This window comes from Pagrus pagrus, assembly GCF_965226575.1.
Source record: "Pagrus pagrus genome assembly, chromosome: 1".
Lineage (NCBI taxonomy): Eukaryota > Metazoa > Chordata > Actinopteri > Spariformes > Sparidae > Pagrus > Pagrus pagrus.
This window is the reverse complement of record NC_140185.1, coordinates 23,652,287-23,673,350: the sequence shown is the minus strand read 5'-3', so window position 1 is coordinate 23,673,350 and position 21,064 is coordinate 23,652,287. Positions and strand designations below refer to the sequence as shown.

The window sequence follows — 21,064 nt, the reverse complement described above, 5'->3', positions numbered from 1 at the left end:
CGGATCGAGAGGTAACAAAAACAAAGAAGGGAATGGCCGGATGTTTCGTGTTAAATTTGTGACCGCAATAACCATATGGCGATGTTCTTTGTGATTGAAAATGTTAAATTCTCCTTTTAACCTTGGTGCTCCTGTTGCTTGAGAATGATTCTGCTCTATTTGGATCTTGCCTTTAGGCTATATGACATGCTACAGTACGCTCACTGTGCCTATTAGAGGAGTAATTAGAAAACATATGGTACATATGGTAAATTAACTAAAGTAGCAACCATCAGACATTTATATCAGTACTGAACAATCAGGTATTGACCAACTGGGAAGTTTGGATCATAATGAATCGATTATGTGTATGTACTGTATGTAAATTTACCAATTATTACTTGCTATCTTTGATTTGATTTGCGGAGGGCCAGAGTAAGAAAAAAAATTAGATAAAGAGCCCCTTCCAGAATCTAACCAGGGATATCACAACAATGGAAGTGACTTAGATTTTTGATATTGCTTGAAAGGACAACTATAAGTCTTTCAGGCTTGGAGCTAAAGTTGAAAAGTGTCCTAAAATTGAGATTCAGCAGCAAAAAAGAAAGGAGGGACACTGTGGGGTGGTGAGAATTGAAATGCAGCCCGTAGAGTGAAGCTGATTACTCTGTTTGTTTGAAGTTAATTGAAGGAAGGTGAAAAAGACAGCGCCTCATCTTCCAGCCTCACCTAGTTTCAGCCGATGATTATTGTTAAATAGGGGAACTGTTAATGAGCGATTGGGATGAATTATCAGGTTTTGGGCCCGGAAAAGAGGCTATCAGAGTGAGAAATAGGAAGAAAGTTGGGGGGAGGCAGCAGGAGTTGCTGTCGTTCACACATGATCGACTCCAACCTTTCGAGAGCAGGGAGAAGCCGGGTTCCTCTCTGTACTTTTTCAATCAATACTTATTCGTCCTTGAAATGCTCCAATTAGAAAAGTAAAAAGAAAAATATTAGGTTTTATTTTTTTCGAATTTAAAATGCATTTCCTTCTGTCAGCAATGAAATTGTTTTTCTTTTGATTTTACTGTTTTATTAGGGAGCATGTGGTCTGATTTAGCAATTCTTCTCAAATGGAATCATTTTTCGTTTAATTGGCACTTACAAGCATACTACTGAGAACTCTGAAGTTAGCTTTAAAAGTGTTTATTACAGTAGTTTTTTTTCAAGAGTTTTTTCATCAGTCCTATTTTATTAGTTTTCCTAATAACCTTTTTGCTGTCAGTGGGACTGTATGACACGAGGTCCATCATCTAAATTGGATACAGCAGACCTTAAATTGGTTCATGACAAAGCAAAGGAAAATAGTAATATACAAATATGTGAGAGTGTGGACTATCTTCACTTTTATGCTTATTGTCAATGATGTAACAGTTACAGCACACATTATTAATCCGTCTAACCTCTTTCTTGGTAACTACTCTGTGTGCCCTCTTGTATCTTGTTGTGTCCACTCAATGAGATTATTCATGCTAGAATTTCTTTGTGCTTTGTTTTTCCAGGTAACAGCAAGTGAAGCACTGCCAGCAAGCATGTTCATACCTGTACCGAGTCCAGAAAGAGAGTCCCAGAGCACCCCTCATGCCACAGCCAACTCTAACTCTGAAGATACGAAGAAGCAAGCTGGTTAGTACATGACTCTGCTTGAAGTTTGGAGGTTATTTTTGAGTATTTTATATTGTACAGTAAATGAGACCGAACAAAGATTTATCGCTTTATAGCTGTGGACACCCACACTGGTGCAATATTAAGTCAGTAGTTATTACACAGACTGGAAGTAAAGAGTCATTACTCAGGTGATTTAGTGTTTTACAAAAGAATTGTTTTGGTAATGGTTTCATTACATTTTTCACAGACAGTGTAATAAAAGACAAAGGACTTACTCATGCTAATGTCTTCATTCACAACAAGACAATATGAGTGACAGTTGGTATTCACGGGCCTTGTAATTAGTCACTGCTTTTTCATTTTTTTTTCACAATCCCAGGCGTACGCACACAATTAATGTCTTTATTGACAATACCGTGTAAAAATTAACCTTTGCAAATGTACATGTAGGCACCTAATGAATTGCTCTCTTATTTTGGCTTATTTTTTTCACAGATGCGTCAGATACTGATCCAGAGAAGGGGGTATCGCTCCCTACAGATATAACTGAAGCCCGTAAGTCACCTCTGGAAGATCAACAGTCAGAAAGGGACGATGCCACAGGATTCCTGTGCTGGAAGAAAGGCTGTAATCAAGTGTTCAAGTCCTCCAACTCCCTCCAGATGCACTTCAATGAAGTTCACAACAAAAGGCCCCAGTTGCCTGTTTCAGATCGCCATGTCTACAAGTACCGCTGTAACCAGTGCAGCCTGGCCTTCAAGACTGTGGAGAAGCTGCAGCTCCATTCGCAGTACCATGTGATCAGGGCAGCCACCATGTGCTGCCTCTGCCAGCGAAGCTTCAGAACACTACAGGCCTTGAAGAAACATTTAGAAACGAGCCACCTGGAGCTGAGTGAAGCTGATATCCAGCAGCTTTATGGAGGCTTATTGATGAACGGTGACATTATGGTGATGGGTGACCCATCCCTTGGTGAGGAGCCTGGAAGTCTGGGAGAAGATGACAAAGAGGGAGATGAAAGTGACCCAGAGGAAAAACAAAGCCCAACAGGAAGTGACTCTGGCTCACTGCAGGAAGATTCTGGATCTGAACCTAAACGTGCTTTGCCATTCAGAAAGGGCCCCAACTTTACTATGGAGAAGTTCTTGGATCCATCTCGTCCTTTCAAGTGTACTGTATGCAAAGAGTCTTTCACACAGAAGAACATTCTTCTGGTTCACTATAACTCTGTCTCCCACCTGCACAAGGTGAAGAGGGCTCTTCAGGAGTCCACTACTGGCCAGCCTGAGCCAACCAGTAGCCCTGACAACAAGCCATTCAAGTGCAGCACTTGTAACGTGGCCTATAGTCAGAGTTCGACTTTGGAGATCCACATGCGCTCTGTTCTACACCAGACCAAAGCCAGGGCAGCCAAACTTGAAGCAGCAGGAGGGATCACCAGCTCTGCAAGTGCTACTGGTTTAAGTGGCGGGGGGTCCAGCAACAGCACTTCCACATCTAGTCCAAGCCCAGCTAGCAACTCAACTACAAGCTCTAACAACCACAGCTCTTCTGGGTCTCAATCAGCTCAGAGTATTCTTGGAGGAAACCATATGAGCCAGACTCACAGCATTGAGAGCCTAGGAAACTCTTCAGTAAGCTGCCATTCTTCACCATCTGAGAACCATGAAGTAAAAAAGTCTAAGTATGACATGCTGTCAGCGAGGGGGCAACAACAACAACAGCAGCTTCAGCAACAACAGCAATTGGCACAGGCTCAAGCCCAAGCTCAAGTCCAGCTTCAGCAAGAGCTCCAGCAGCAGGCTGCTATTTTACAATCACAGCTATTCAACCCAGCACTTCTGCAGCACTTCCCAATGACAACTGATGCACTTCTCCCCCTACAACAGCAGCAGTTGCTCTTCCCTTTCTACATCCCTGGCGCAGAGTTTCAGCTGAACCCAGAGATCAGCCTCAGTAACTCACTTGGCCTAGCAGGATCCTCCACCTCCTCACTGCTGGAAGATCTTAAAAACTCAGCCCAGCAGGCCCAGCAGAGTTGCTTGCAGCAGCAATTGATGCACCATCACCTTCAGCAGCAACACCAACAACAGCAGCAGCAACAGCAGCAGCAACAACAGCAGCAGCAACAACAACAGCAGCAGTCTCACGCACAGGCACAGGGGCAGATGGCATTGCTGCAGCAGAGTGCATCCCTCCTCCAGCATGTGGAAAAAAAGCAGAGACATTCATGCTCTCAAAATGAGAAAGACAGAGAAATACAAAGAGAGAAGGATACCGCTGAAAAGAATGAGGACTATGTTAACAAAGATTCTGCAGACAGCAAGTCAAAAGAAAAGAAGGACATTCAGCATATCTCAATAAACATGAACCACGATACTGGCTTGCCTCCGCCAAGGATTGCTTCAGATGCTCGAGGAAACGCAACGAAAGCCCTGCTGGAAAACTTTGGGTTTGAGTTAGTAATTCAGTACAATGAAAATAAACAGAAAGCTCAGAAAAAGACAGCTGGACCTACAGGATCAAGTGGTCCAGGTGGGATAACAAGAGTGGTGGACCCCATTGAGGGATTAGAGAAACTGGAATGTGAAGCCTGTGGCAAGCTGTTTTCAAACATACTGATTCTAAAGAGTCACCAGGAGCATATCCACCAGGCTTTCTTTCCATTTCGATCCCTTGAGAGATTTGCCAAGGAATACAGAGAGCATTATGATAAACTCTATCCACTGAGACCCCCTACACCAGAGGCTGCTCCTGCTCCCCCACCACCTCCTCCTCCACCACCTCCACCTCCTCCTCCACCCCAACGAGCTCCCACTCCAAATATCCCTGTCTCTGCTGCCTCACTTACACCTCCAACTGTACCAACCTCACAGCCACAAGTCCAAATGGCACAAATTTCCATGCCAATGGATTTGCCCCTCTTCTCACCGCTCATGATGCAGCCCATGTCTCTCCAGTCCTTGCCCGGTCAAATGCCTCCCCAGTTATCATCTGTTGAGCCAAGCCTGGCCTCAGACCTGGCCCAGCTCTATCAACAGCAGCTTACACCAGCCATGTTACAGCAGCAGCAGAACAAGAGGCCACGGACACGCATCACTGACGACCAGCTGAGGGTCCTGCGACAGTACTTTGATATCAACAATTCACCAAATGAGGAGCAGATTAAAGAAATGGCAGACAAGTCGGGGCTCCCACAAAAAGTTATAAAGCACTGGTTCAGAAACACCCTTTTCAAAGAGCGGCAGCGCAACAAAGACTCACCATACAATTTCAATAATCCACCAACAACAACTCTGGAAGAGACAAAAGTTGACTCTAGACCTCCTTCCCCTGAGCCTCAGAAACAAGATTTATATGGAAGTAAGAGATCATCCAGAACGAGGTTTACTGACTACCAGCTGAGAGTGCTGCAGGACTTCTTCGATGCCAATGCTTACCCTAAAGATGATGAATTTGAGCAGCTCTCCAACCTCCTGAGCCTCCCCACACGTGTTATTGTGGTGTGGTTCCAAAACGCTCGCCAGAAGGCAAGGAAGAATTATGAAAACCAGGGCGAAGGAGTTAAAGAGGGTGAAAGGCGAGAATTGTCAAATGACCGCTATATTCGCACCTCAAATCTGAACTACCAGTGCAAGAAATGCAGTCTGGTTTTCCAGCGGATATTCGATCTAATAAAACACCAAAAGAAGCTGTGTTACAAAGATGAAGATGAGGATGGACAGTATGACAGCCAAAATGAGGATTCACAGGATCTCAATGAATGTTATACTCCCTCTGGGTCTTCCTGTCACACCCCAATGCCCTCCTCTTCAAGTCTCTGCCCGCTTCCACCCTCCACTTCAGCATTCTCACACCTACCATCCGCTGAGAAAGAGGAGGCATCACCAGCAAGCAGCTCAAACCTCTATGATGAGAAGCCCAAGCAGTTGCCTGAAATCTCTGCTGATCCACGAGAAAACCAAACCTCTATTAAGCAGGAAATTGTGCACCAACCCCAGTCTGAGGCACAACACCATAGACCTCAAAGAGAAGAGAAGATTCAAACTATTTCCAAGCCCATCAAACATTCATCTCCTTCTTTCTCTCAGCAGCAACAGCAGTGTGGTCCCTCAGCCTCTCAGACAAGCCAGGCCTCATCGCAAAGCTCTCACATGAGCCTCAATGCACACCTGACCTCTGCCACACAACAACTGGCACAACAGATGATCCCCTACCAGTGTGAGCAGTGCAAGATTGGCTTCCCCTCCTTTGAGCACTGGCAGGAACACCAGCAATTACACTTCCTTTCTGTGCAAAATCAATTCATCCACCCTCAATTCCTCGACCGTCCAATTGACATGTCTTTCATGCTGTTTGATCCCAGCAATCCTCTCCTGGCAAGTCAGCTGCTCTCGGGGGCAATGCCACAGATCCCCAGCAGCTCTGCCACCTCTCCGTCCACCCCCACCTCCACCATGAACTCCCTGAAGAGGAAGTTAGAGGAGAAAGCTGGGACAAGCCCAGGAGAGAACGACAGCACAAATAGCGGAGAAGAGCCACAAAGAGACAAGCGGCTCAGAACCACCATCACTCCTGAGCAGCTAGAGATCCTTTATCAGAAGTATTTATTAGATTCAAATCCTACACGTAAAATGCTCGACCACATTGCTCATGAGGTGGGATTAAAAAAGAGAGTAGTGCAAGTCTGGTTCCAAAATACCAGAGCCAGAGAGAGAAAAGGCCAATTTAGAGCAGTAGGGCCAGCTCAGGCTCATCGTAGGTGCCCTTTTTGTCGAGCTCTTTTTAAAGCAAAAACCGCCCTAGAGGCTCACATTCGCTCTCGTCACTGGCATGAAGCCAAACGTGCTGGATATAATTTAGCTCTTGCTGGTATGTTACCTGAACAGGAGGGCATGCAAATAAAAATGGATGCTCTAGAGGCAGCAAGTTACTCCCAACTGGCCCCATCAAACAGTGATGGACAAAGCTCCTCCATGTCACCATTAAACAAGGGCATGGATTTGTCTCCCAGGGCTCTACTGAGCCCGTCATCCATTAAAGTTGAGGGAATGGAAGATTTTGAGAGTGCCATGGCAAGCATGTCCTCTGTGAACCTCAGCTTTGATCCGAGCAAACTGGATAATGACGACTGTTCTTCTGTGAACACTGCCATCACGGACACAACCACAGGTGATGAGGCCAATGCTGATAATGACAGTGCTGATGCAAAGCACAGCCAAAATAGTGGTGACTACCTGTCTAAGTCTATGGGCTCAGCCCCTAACCTTGAAAATGATGACCAGATGTCCTCAGGGCTGGTAAGCCCTGCAACAAGCTATTATGCTAAGGACTATGAAAATGAACATATTATTGACCACAGTGAGACGTCCAGCCTCGCTGACCCCTGCTCACCAAGTCCTGGAGCCTCAGGCACCAGGAGCATTGATAGCGGAGATCGACCTGGCCAAAAGCGCTTCCGAACCCAGATGACTAACCTCCAGCTGAAAGTGTTGAAATCCTGTTTTAACGACTACAGGACGCCCACCATGCTGGAATGTGAGGTACTTGGCAATGATATTGGACTTCCAAAGAGAGTGGTTCAGGTGTGGTTTCAAAATGCCCGTGCCAAGGAGAAAAAGGCAAAGCTCAACATGGCCAAGCACTTCGGAATAAATCAGACATCCTACGAGGGGCCGAAGACTGAATGCACTTTGTGCGGTGTCAAGTATAGTGCTCGCCTCTCTATTCGTGATCACATCTTCTCCCAGCAACACATCTCTAAAGTGAAGGATACCATTGGCAGCCAGATCGATAAGGAAAAAGAATACTTTGACCCCGCCACTGTCCGCCAACTTATGGCCCAGCAAGAGATGGACCGCATTAAGAAGGCCAATGAAGTTTTAGGACTGGCACAGCAGCAGGCCATGCAGCAGCAGGGGATGTTTGATAACCCCGCAATGCAGGCTCTGAATCTCCAGTCAGCCTATCCAAATCTGCAAGGCATCCCACCTGTCCTTTTGCCAGGGGTTGGCAGCCCCTCTCTCTCCAGCTTTAACTCATCTAATTCAGGTACGTCAGCATTTGGCTTTCAGTCACTGATATACAGCTAAAAATTGAGGTGCAGAGTTGCTGATGGGATTTTAAAATTAACTGTAACTACCTTCAGTAATCACATATTGTACTTCAGTGTAAAACCTAGTAAAAGCAACAATACAACACTAGAAAAACAACACCTGCTGGAGAATGTGTAACATAATGTGCCACTAAGTACCTGAACAGCCAGCACTTAATGTCAGCCCCACAAATGCAACTCCAGAGAGACTTTGAAGTAATGAAGATAAAATCATTCACATACTGATTTTTTAATTTCCTCTTCTGTCTGTGTTTCATATGATAAAGCAATGTGTATTTTGTTATTGTTGGAAAAACATCATAACAAATAATTGTAAATCCATGAAACAACTACACCTATTAATTCTTTATTTTTTGTCTTTATTTGAAACATTTCCAGCTTTAACTCCTCCAAAACCTTCAAACCTCCTGAACATGCCTGGTGCCAGTGTTCCCTCACCGAGCCTCCCCACATCCGGATTGCCCAACAAACCTCCCTCCTCATCGTCTCTTGCCGCATCCAGCCCAGCCCAGACCAACACGTCTGCTTCCCACTCCAGCCCCACCTCCACATCCAACTCCATCTCCTCAACCGCCCAGTCGGGCTCCCGGCCTGAACCCCCCAAAGAATGTGATACCGAGAGGGTAAGAGAGAAGGAGAAGCCCAAGGAAAAGACAGAGAAGCCCTCAACCCCGTCGTCAACTGGAAGCACCCCTGCCCCCTCAACTTCTGCTGCCAGCGCCAAGAAGGAGAAGCCAGACACAGCTGTACCTGCCACCTCTATGCCCACACCTGGCATGGAGTATGTGGTCGACCCTGCCCAGCTTCAGGCCCTGCAGAATGCTTTGGCTTCGGACCCAACAGCTCTCCTCACAAACCAGTTCCTGCCCTACTTCATGCCTGGCTTTTCCCCGTATTACACCCCACAGATCCCTGGGGCTCTCCAGGGGGGTTACCTGCAACCAATGTATGGTATGGAAAGTCTCTTCCCTTACAACCCAGCATTGTCACAAGCACTGATGGGCCTGTCTCCAGGGTCCCTGCTGCAGCATTACCAGCAATATCAGCAGAGCTTGCAGGAGGCACTACAGCAGCAGCAGCGGCAGCTTCAGCAGATCCAGCAACCCAAGGCGAGCCAAACTCCAGTTCCCCCACAAACCTTGGGGGATCGCAAAGAATCTGCCAAAGATCCAGTGAAAACAGAGGAGCAAAAGGTCAACCCCCGTAGTGAACCCCCAACTTCCTCCTCCTCCTCCTCCTCTCATAATAAAGTACCCTCTGAGCAGAGCGAGACAGATGGCAAAGCTGTGGACCCCCATCTAGACCAGTACATCGTCCCCAAGGTGCAGTATAAACTGGCATGCCGCAAGTGTCAAGCAGTTTTCACCAAGGAAGAAACGGCTATTACCCACCTTAAATCTAACTGTTTTTTCGGTCAGTCTGTGGCAAACCTGCAAGAGATGTTGCTGCGTGTCCCCGGTGGCGTAGGTGCAGGGGCTGGAAGTCTCTATGACTGCCTGGCTTGTGACACTACGTTGGATGGGGAGAAAGCACTCAGTCAACACCTGGAATCGGCATTGCACAAACACAGAACAATCAAGCGATCAGCCAGAAATGCCAAAGAGCACGCTACTAGTTTATTACCTCACTCTTCAGCCTGCTTCCCCAATCCTAACACCGCATCTACCTCGCAGTCTGCCACTCATCCCATCAGCAGCCCCCCTCCCCCGCCAACAACATCAGCCACCATGCCATCCTCTGCCGTCTCCTCTTCCCTGTGCTCCTCGTCGACTACCCCACTCAACACCACAGCTGCCGGCAAACCATGGCCCCAGGCCCCTTTCTCCAGAGCTTTAGCTGGGAAGCCCAATGCCAGTCCCTCATCTTCTTCCTCCTCTTTTCCTCCAATGTCCTCACCTTCAACGGTTACCTCAAGTTCATTGAGCACCTCAGGAGTTCAGACCTCGATACCAACAGACGTCTTTACCGACGAGTCTGACTCTGACAGCAGTCAGAAGTCAGCAGACAGGCTTGGCAGGACGGCGGAGGAGCCGCAGCAGCCTGGCTTTGTCAAAGACAGTAGTAGTTGTAGTAGTAATCTTGCTAGTGTAGGAACAGACTCCATCAGATTGTAAAAGAGCTTTCAGTGATGGACAATATTTAAAAAACACAAAAAAAGGACAAAAAAAATCACAAATGGAAAAAAACATAAAAAGCAGCAATGTTAAAAATACATTAAAAGTATACAAACCAATTTCAGAAAAAGATGTGTAAAGACTAACTGCAATTCCAAAGCTTGTAACCAAAAATTTAAATGTTAGTGGATTGTTTTCCCATATCAACATGCTGGTTTTCGTTTTGTTATTCTTTTTTATTTTTTTGTTTTTCTCAACTGAAATACATGCATACTAATATATGAGAATAGAAAAGATCGCTGCAGTTATGTTTTGGGTAATGGTAGAGGAATACTGTACTGTATGGCAATGGACTGCCTCAAAGTTGACAAATGGCCCCAGAAATCCTTTTGAAGAAATAAGCGTCAACAAGCTGTCCCTTTGTTTTGTAATAATTTCTACTTAATAGCACAGTCACAAAAAGCCAGTATGTACTGTATGGGAGAATAGTCTATCAGTTTTCTTGCTATTTAAGCATTCAGATACCAATGGCTTGCAAAAGTAAAAGAATAATGTAATGTCTATTTTATTCTCAGGTCAACAGCTCGCAGATGTTTTTCTGTTACAGAACTCCATGTTTTCAACCTTTTGTTTCCAACAGGAGATGAGCTTTTTTATTCTGTTAGAACTTGATTTAATAACAGAAAGTTTTCAGTTGAATGAAATTTTAATAAGGCATTGTTTCTGGGCATTCAAAAAGAGTTACTGATTTGCTGATTTTAACATTAGAAATCCTTTTAAAGGGGGGAGGGGGATCACAATCCAATTCAACCCAGACAAGGAGAGCATTGCAGACATTATAACGGGCGATAAAAAGAGTTTTGATTAAAAAAAAAACAACCTTCTGTATTTATGATAGATATGAACATTTTTGGTGTTAAGTAGATTGTTGCATTGGAAATGAATTTAAACAGTATGGTAGGTTGAAAAACTTTGTGTACATTTAGCTTTTGTATTGTCCAACTTTAAGACGCTTCATTTGATGTTGTCTTGGTCATTCCGATAGACTAGATTATGGACAGGTAATTTATCTCAACTTTATTTCTGTCTTATTCTTAACTTCTTGGGAAACATTCACCCAAATGCCCCTCCTGACAAGGCAGGATCCTCTTTTAGAATTATTTAAATTGTATGGTTTGGTTGGTGTTGCGCTAACCGAAGCAGAAAAGATCCTGGGTGAAATATTGAAAGTTTTATTTTATTTAATTTTTGTGTTACCTTTGTGCACTTATCACTGTCTGACTTCTATTTCTCACTCTACTTGTTCCTCTCTTCGCACTTATTTTTCTCTGCTCTCCTGTGTTTGTAGATATGTACACTACAAAGCAGGTCTTTTGTTCTTCATGTAGTGTGGCTACAGTCTTTTCTTCATTTTGACATTTTTGTTGTCATAAATGAAAATGAAAAAAGAATACTAATAATAATTCTCACGCTTTAAGACAAAAAGAAAATCCAAAGACTAAACACTTTCACCATTGGTGCATAAATATGAGAAAAGAGGCTTCTTTATACTTGAGAATTTGTTGCTGTTTTTAGAGGAAAGAAAACAAAGTTTTAAAAGATAAAGGAGTACGCATCAGAGTTGCCGTTTTTGCTTCTTTGCAAGCAGACAGGTGGCTTTTTTACGTAAATACCAAAAACCAAAAAGGGCCCTTGTCCTTGCATTGTGGAGTAGCACCGTTACAGAGCCATTGCAGTTTGTAAGATAGAGGTTATTAATCTTTGTTTGACTTTTTTGTCACATTCAAATGTCCATTTTTTTAAGAAAATGTATAAGGTCTGGTCTTCAAGGACATACGTTTTGCTGCTAATGTAGAATTTTGAAAGAAAAAAAAAAAGAGTACCTAGATGCATGCTCATTTTGCTTTTGGCTAAGCTTTAACTAAAACAAACAATAAACCAATTTCTTGCCTCTGCAACACCTTTTTGTTTCTTGTTGCAAAAACGGAACTTTGAAGACTGTGAATATATGTTCCAAAGGACATTTTGCCGATTTTCTTTTTGAACAGACCAATGTTTAAAGCCAATGATCTATAACGTTTGTAAAGAACAGTGCATTCCAAATATCACAATGGATTTTTCTTAAGCAAGGACTGATCATATTTCATTTATTTTGCTTTTAATTGTCACAATCTACTTTTTTTTTCTTTCTCATTTTGAAAGTGACTGTAAACTGTTGTGTAAATTTTTTGCATCATTGGTTGCTGAACAAAGTGACCTCCATATGTCATTTTGTGCTGGCACGGAACATTGCTGAAAATCCCTCCATCCAGTCAAGGTTGTTGCTCACTTGTTAAGCAAGTAATAGTGGTTACCAAAAAATGTATATAATACATCTGGTACTGATGCGTCTCATAGGTTTAGTAACATTTATGCCAGTCAACATACAACTAGTCTCAGAGGGAAATAATGGCTGTTTTGCTGAGGTGTTGTTGCCCCCTTCTTGGGAAATCCAAAAAGTGACTTGTCCCATGTGTCTGCAGGGTGCCACTTCCACGCGTAGATTACAGGTTTTTAAGGGACATCTTCATTCCAAAGCATTATTTCTGGAAAAAGTAGGAGGTTTTTTGAGGATGTCCCTTGATTTCAGATAGCTCGGATGCTTTCATGCCCAAAGAAGTCACCCACTTCATCTTATTGCAATGGAAATGGATGTGCATAGGTACCCCCACCCGCTCACTGATGATCCAATGAACGAAAATTTTTATTTTTTAAACCAAAACCAAGACTTATTTAAATTTGTGAAGAACTACTTTTTAGCCACTATTGTATAGCCAATATATTCGCCCCAATGAATACGGCACAATCTCAGAAGTGTGTTTAAAGTGCTTCGTCTTGCAGAGCAATGTGATTTGGTGTTAATACTACAGCATGCTGTTGAAAGTCAGGAGATTTGGTCTGCAAGCTTGCTTTTTCTCTAAAGTCCAGTTCCCTGAAATACTGTTATGTGCTTTCTTATTTTGGAAAATTCTTAAGTTGTACAGTTTTTCTCAAATATGTTTGCTTTATTTTAATTTCAGACAATGTCAGACATGAATTGTATTTGTATTTTATTTCAGTTTCTGTATATTTCTTTCTATCATAAATTAACACTAGCTTTAATTTGAATTGCTGAAATTGAGAAACGAAAAACGACAAAATATGACCTGGCCACTTTATGGTGTGATGATGTTCTTTATATTCATTGTCTCGATGATACTGTCTGTTCTCTTATTTCCAAAGTGTAATCTTTTGGGCTCTTTTGTGGAAGACAAAGTTGAGGTCTCCACATCAGATTCAGCCAGCATGGACTGTGTGTGAGTTTGTATGCCTGTGTGTGCGTGTGTGTTTCATAAGAGCCAGCATCAATTCAATTTTTTCTTGTTTGCCTTTTATTTTATTATTTTTTTTATATGTTACACACCAAAACAAACTGAACCACAAAGCTGGATTATGAATAACTGAAATTTAGAAAATCAAATTTAAAAATAATGAGTGATGAAACCGAAGCACTGAGCAGTTTTTACTTTGATTGAATATATGAATGTGGCCAAAGCTTTATGCAGTTGAAACAAAAAAAAGAAAAAGAAAAATTACAAGTTGTGCCCCAGATAAGTGTATATTTTATTGTGGCACAAAACGCTATTGTGGATAATTAGATCCACTGACTTACATTGGGATACTTGATTTTAATGGACATTTACAAAGAGAGCGATAAAGACAAGGTTTTGCTGTAGAGGTCATCTTTTGCCCACTGTGAAAACGAACGTGTACCTGTATACAGATATAGATATATTTAAAACAAGACATCAACTTTTTTTGTTTTGAGATGAAGAAGGAATGAAAAGAAAAAAATGGACTCTGGGAAGCTTTGGAGATCTCGTTAGGAGGACATGAGAGGCTGCGGGCACACCAAAACTGGGCATGGGAGCCAAAGGCAGGCTCGAAACAGCTTTAAAACCACCTCCTTATTTGATTACTGACAACTCTGTAATGGGAATGGACTCTGGAACCAATGGACATGTGTGACACAGAGAGGAAAGTCCTTAGATGAAACTGAACTTAAGTGGCTCCAGCTGCCTCTTTCTCCTTTCTGTCTGTCTCTTTCTTTCTCCAGCTCTGCCTCTGCTTCTGCTCTTTGATGGACATTTTCCAAATTTCAGGACAGGATGGACAGAGATGCTTGCTTCATTTCTCCCAGTTCATGTTGCTACCCGTTTCATTTCCTCGTGCTTGTCTCTGGTTGACAAGCGAAGCTCTCCAGTCAAATGGCGGCTCACCCCTCTCTCTGTTGATTACACTATCTAAAGAGAGAAATGAACAACAGAGAGAGGGGACGGGTTCTCGAAGCTGTCATTTTTAAAGAGGCAGTTACACTAAAAAAGCGTATTAACCAAAATTAACAACCAAACTAACAACCAAACAACCATTTGCTCCAACTTCAAAGATGAACTGTTACTTGGAGCTCTCTGTTCCTTTTGTGACTTCTGGTGCCACAATGTTTTTTTATGCTTTTAGTTTTTCTTTTTGTTTCCTTGAATTACTCCTCCTTCGAGCCTCATAAGCATGGCTCTGTGGCTCCAGGCAGCCCATCCGAGGGTAGAAAAAAACAGCCTTGCAATGTACAAAAAAGAGCAAGTTAAACCAAAAATGTTGTTCTTGATGTCTTTTCTATACTGTAGTCTTGTTAGCTTTTTTGTTACTGTAATTATATGATGAAGATTTCCAAACTGTACCAAATTACATGGAAACTAACATACATACAACCACATGGAACTTCAGACTTTTAAAGAAACTTTTGTCACAAAACCTTGTTGTCCTAGTTAAGTTGATTGTAGATGGTAATTGAATATACTCCTTTGAAAATATTTCATCAAGTATGTTTCTTGCTCATTGTGATACATTAAAAAAGTATGAGCATAAACTGCACTGGTGTGGACTCCTCTTTGAGTGTTGTGGGATTTGATCACTTGCAGTCAACATACGACTGCTGAACTCAGATATTTGAAGAAATACAATAACTCATTTTCTCCTGATTACTGAAAAAAAAACTTCATTTGATCTTAAAGGGTGCAACCAGTATTTCTTTTATATCATTTATTATACAGTATATCTTACACATGTTCACACACATTGTAAAAAAAAATGTAAATTTTAAAAGAATGACATAGTTGTTAATATTTAATTTATCCAGTAAACATTTTCTGTTGTTTACATAGTTGCATAATGGCTTGTTTTTATGTATTATTGCTTTATAATTTGGTGTACATCGGGATCATCGATGGTGCCTTTATGAAAAAAAAACAATAAGTTGTGAACAAAACATGACAGTGTAATTTTAGATTTTCAGTGAAACAATTAGCATTTCTGTGTATATATCTATCAACAATCTGCTGCCGTACATTTAAAGGATAAGTACCGTTTTTTACAACCTGGACCTTATTTCCAGCAAAAGATATGGTCATTTACTCACCCAGATAACTTTGGTGTCATTCGGCGTCGTTCGGACGAAATTAGATCCAGTGTAGCGCCGATATATCCATATAATGCGAGTAACGGGGCACCGACACACAGCCTCTATATAACACATTATCTGCCACGAAACTAGTTCATTTCACCAATATTTTGTTACGATATGCTAGCGCTATTAGCCTCTGAGTCCGGGCTCGTCTATTGTCAACATCCGGGGTCTGTAGGTTGAGCTACTACCTCTGACCTGGAAGATGTCGTCTCTGAGCTGCGCGCGCACCCGCGACAGCCGAGCTTGTTTACCTGTAGCTGCTACTGCTAGTTTGACCCCGGATGTTGATAACGGACGAGCCCGGACTCAGAGGCTAATAGCGCTAGCATATCGTAACAAAATATTAGTGAAATGAACTAGTTTCGTGGCAGATGATGTGTTATATAGAGGCTGTGTGTCGGTGCCCCGTTACTCGCATTATATGGATATATCGGCGCTACACTGGATCTAATTTCGTCCGAACGACGCCGAATGACACCAAAGTTATCTGGGTGAGTAAATGACCATATCTTTTGCTGGAAATAAGGTCCAGGTTGTAAAAAACGGTACTTATCCTTTAAAGCTGGTATCAGTTAAAAATAAAAAATAAATAAAACGCGAGAGAAAAAATGTGCTCTGACACTTGGTGGCAGATTTAGGAAACTACAACTGAAGCAACTGCATGCTCACTTCGTCATTCTCCAAAGTTTGTTTGTTTTAGAATTGATTCATTTGTTTCCTATAATTTGTTTACAAAAATCACTTTAAATTGCGTGTATATACTCCTTCACCAAACTGACAAACATGGAGGCACACTATACTTGCTGTAAGTGGAAAATGTTAGCATGCAGGGCCCCAGGCTAACTTTTTACACTGGTTGCATGAGGGCATCTTAACTTTTTCTTTTAGGCGCACCCTATAATACATTTTATTTTCTTAGCACACTATGTAAATGATTGGCAACAGGAATACAAGTGCAGACAAATGTTTTTCTTCATTTAAATCACAGGGCAGGCAACAAAGAATTGCAATAATCTCAATTGTTTAAAAAATAAAGTAACAGTGTGCTTAAATGCTTAAGAAACTCAAATGAATGATCAACCTTAAATAATATAAAAGCATTATTTGAGATAAAAGTGTACAAAAATAATCAACACAAAAACTGTTAATAGGCTGATATTTGTTCAAAGACAGCTGCCTACACACCCAGTTGGTGTTTGATTAAAGAAAATATTTGTATAGATTTTTTTTTATCTGACCTGCTGAATATCAGGTGCACCGGCGCAATCAATGAAAATGTTAAGGAATACTTGGCAGATTTTTTGGCCCATGTGCGACCAAAACAGTCTAACCCTGGAGCCCTGGCATGTTTTAAATTTAAAGTTTGTTTCAGTTGCGTATAAACAAGCAAACAGCTTGGACATGGCAGTTTAGAGTACCGCTGGATGTTTGTATAATATTAGTAAATGAGGCGTGTCCTGGCAAGACATTTGACATAAACAACCACATTTTCTACATCATAGGTTGTTTACCTGTCTGACAATTTCAGTGCCAAGTCTGTTTAACAAGTCTGAGTCTGCCTCCACCTTTCAAATGCTGCACCAATGTTCGCTCTGGAAAAACGATACAAAGTGCAAAGTAAGCAGTGGGGTAGTTCAGGGGTCCTGGGAGTTTGGACGATTCCCAATGAAAACAGAGCCGGTCCAGCTCTGCCTGTTAAGCAAAATTGAATTTTGAGCAGACAGTGAGCTTCAGTAACAGAGGTGCTGGCGTTGATCAGCAACACTTGTGAGCCCCCAGTGATAGGTTGTGGCCAGTTTGTGTCAAGAATCACTAAGATGTTAATAATTGTACCTTTAAATCTCCTGTGTTGTTAAAATTATAAAGGCTAAACACATTTTTAATTAATGCATGGAGTCATCTTGTCAGATGCATCACCCTCTGACTTTCTGTCTGCCTATGTTTTATATTTAGTTCGCCAGTCAGGATTATTAAAAGCCCAGGTCTAATTAACACATATTATGCAACAACTAACTTCTTAATTAGAGATGACCGTGTGCAACTAACATAATCAGAGGCACTGAAAATGACACTTGGAAAAATGCAACTGAAATGGATGCGTTTTTGAGAGTAACAATAAGAGAACAAATGCTCCCTAAACAATTTTCTGTTAAAAGTTTATCAAAAGCTCCAATGATAAAATAAACATGAAACACAAACACAAAAATATTGACTATGTTGTTTAAAATATATACTTTTTGACCAGACAGGTTTTTTAGATATACTGGCATTTACATCCACTTTTTGTTACATGTTTCCTAAAGAAGTGAACTGATGCTATTTCAATGTGGTCTGTCAGGATTCTGCTGAACTGCTTCAAATTGTTTAGACCTTAAACACATTCTTATAAACTTTGTTAAAATGATGCCGTTTTATCAGAAAAACATGAAAACGACTAAAATCCGAGGAGCATCAAACCTCCAAAGAGAGTTTAAGAAAGAGGCCGTCCTGTGTCAAGCAACAGGCGAGATTCATTGGCCATGTTGAGCCAATTAACACGCAAGGGCACATCCCGAATGAATTAAAAACACCCTAATCCGATCAGTGTGAAAAGCAAGGCCATTTCCTTCACAGGCCTGGACCAGATGGCACCCACACTCAGATGCTGTATTGAAACAGGCCAGGCCCAGTCACACAGTGTGAAATTGGGTTAGTGCCTGTGTCTAACATAGGCCCTGGGCGATGAGAGCTCCCAAACCCATTCTGCCCTAGCCTAAAGGTACAGGGCCCACCTTGCCAATCTTTGGCCCCATATTTAATTATCATTCTCAATGCACCTCACTAACTCAGTCATTCCAGTCAGAGTTGGAGCTGACAGCTTCCTAGAGTCATTTGTCTCTTTAGACCAGTCAACCTTTTACATATCCCAAATAGCCCCTGACATACCACAGAATGTTCTCTTTGGTAGCACAGAAGACAAGCACAGCTCTGTTGGATAGAATATCACAGACTCTGTTGGTACACTCTGACCCGAGCTGGGTGGTAACACCATGCTGAGGTCTAGGCTCTTGCTTTGTTGGAATAGTGGCTTGTTGGGGTTTCCAAAGTTCTTCAGTATCAGCTTTCAACCATTGCAGGGAATAAATGGTACAAATGCTGGATAATCTCGTCAAAATGACTACAAGAGCCGTGGTTGTGCTGTGTCATCTTGGTCCTTCTCTTAAATAAAAACCATAGCTCTCTAATGGTTGCTTGGCTCAGGGTTGGTATTACCACTTGACACCACAAAGGCAGAAAATGAGGAGCAGAGGCTGCAGGGGAAACCACGCCACCGCACATCCCAGCATCCAATTCCACACCGCTACAGTCGGAGCATCCTGCCTCCATCTTAGTGAAGAGAGGGGAGTCACCCCGGCCAGCGTACCCGGCTCTACCGTGATTACAAACACCCAAAATGTTATGAAATAAAACTATCTTACATTGTCTACCAGCACCACACAGTCTGATGAGAAATCGCAAAAGTATGTAGACTTTAAGCCAAGTGGTTGCCTTGTGAGGGGTACGCAAGATCATGTGATCACGCAAATCCCTCATGCCAGGCTACAAGCTATGAACTTGTGGTCGAACTGTCACTACCTGATGTGAGTAGCTGCCCGATCTGAGTGCTTGAGCGCGTCCACATTCTTACAATTATGATTACATTTGCCAGTGATTATTTCAGACAGTGGTTGTCATAGCAGAGCATGTTTTTTATTAATTCAATTCAAAGGGGCTTTATTGACATGGAAATAATGAGAGCGATATTGCAAAGTATTAAAGTGCAGTTATTGGACAGCACACAATAACAGCAATATTACCATAGAAATAATGCTATGCTAGAACAGGCAAGCACGCTGTCTGAAATAATCATGTACTCATAATCATAAACTCAAATAAATAAACTCAACATATTTGTGGTTTGACTGCATGTGGTTTGTCCAAGTGACGTTGCCGTACCAAGCAGTCCAAGATGGCGGATCAGGCTGCTAATCACATAGGTAGTCACCATAGATTTACTTAAGAACTACATACCAGATGCAAAGATGGCGCCCATTCAAACCAATGAATTGCTAGTCTAGCGCATACACTAAAAAAGTTTTCTGCCTCCCGCATTTAGTTCCTAATTATGCGACCCACTGAATATGGCAGTAAAAGTTTCCCCCGCAAGTTCCCACAGACTTTACATTGTGATAATGTCATGGACTTTTGAATCGTGTTTCTCAGCTTGTAGAAGGTTTCACAAATGTAAAACCTCCATGGGTCAAACATTCAAAGAGTCATAATTGACCTCGTTTGCAGTTCTTGGTGTCCTGTCAACAGTTTTACAGACGTCTCATTTATAATGGCGGTCTATGGGGAAAATGCATTTTGTGCTGCAGGGGAATTTTTCACTGCAGGCTGAGCGGCACCTGCTGGGGCCTGGTGCTACTCACATCTGATGGTGACACGAACACACAGTGTTTGAACCAATCAGCACCCTTTGAGGGACTAGCAGCCAGAGATGGCAGCTATGGGCATGTCTCAGGTGTGATGACCAGCAAGAGAAGCGACTGCTCCTTTGTAAACAAGAACGGCGGCTCCTCAAGGAGTTAGCATACATGCTGCTGAAGCATCAGTTATATCAGAACTGCAGAGCATATTTTATTTAAAACACCACTGAAAGCTTTTCCTGATGGAAAAGATGTTTTCATTCTTCTCTTGACTGGCTTCGGAAAGGGTTTGATTTACCAACTGGGCCCACTGGTGATCGCTCGCTCTGCTACTGTTGAACTGACTGCTTGAAATCAACCCCTGATACACAGCAATAGATGGACGGCTTGTCCAATGATTTGCCAAGTAGTTTTGTGTGCCGTGCCAAGCAGTTTCAAGCATCTCCTTTCCAAACCATCTGGCATGTCAGGTTAGCCAAGCGGTGCCTCCGATACTAAACATGTTGGAGGCTTTGGGAAAATGTTGCATGTAGAATAGTGTGTAAACTGTTCTGAACAAATTGGAGTGTGTCACCCTAAGATACTGTGGACATACTGGATACATTTGCCACTAAGCCAATGGAAGACCTAGCTAAGCCGGGCTGCTTTGCACATGAGCAGCTTTCACTGCCACTGTCAAGGGTTAACCCCTGACAGACAGTCTGGTGAAACAACATAGATGACCGTGAAGAACAGGAATTTCACCTCCGAGCTTGAAAGCAACAGAGTTCTTCTTTCCACATCACATACCTACTGTTTCCACCCCCACATAGACCTCTTTGCCTCGCCACATTGTCTTCTTTCCCTATCAATGTCAAAGGCAAATTACGCTCCAGCCTTGAGCACAGGTCAAACTAATTCAATCTAATCTGTCAGATAAAATGATGGGTGAGTGGGGATCAAAGAGAAATTGGATGGGATGAAAAAATTAAAAGGAAGAACTCAGTTTCTTTTGAATTATAGCCTAAAGTTTCCTCAAAGTGGGTTGACCCATCTTCACCTCACTTCAAGAGAAAGAAAATACTCCTCAGTATACATATGAGAGTTAACCTCCACCTGTGCTGATTCAGTGAGCGGCCTAGAAAACCCCTCTGCCCAAACTCCATCTCGCTGGCTTCCCACCCGCATGGGATTCATGCTGGAGAAGGTGTGGAGGGTGTCTTGGCAGGCTCCGGGCCTT

At 42.5% G+C, this 21,064-nt stretch overlaps 1 protein-coding gene across 9 annotated transcripts in view; it reads left to right on the top strand.

The window, feature by feature from the left end:
* zfhx3b (zinc finger homeobox 3b) overlaps positions 1 to 14,800 on the top strand; it is a 344,728-nt gene extending 329,928 nt beyond the window's left edge. For all 9 annotated transcript variants that reach the window (XM_084357811.1, XM_084357810.1, XM_084357812.1 and 6 more), the window contains 3 exons: positions 1,524 to 1,647; positions 2,125 to 7,680; positions 8,123 to 14,800. In XM_084357811.1, coding sequence (XP_084213937.1) covers positions 1,524 to 1,647; positions 2,125 to 7,680; positions 8,123 to 9,858 — 7,416 coding nt within the window. In that variant the 3' untranslated portion in view covers positions 9,859 to 14,800. The remainder of the gene's footprint in view (positions 1 to 1,523; positions 1,648 to 2,124; positions 7,681 to 8,122) is intronic.
* The last annotated feature ends 6,264 nt before the right edge of the window (positions 14,801 to 21,064 follow it).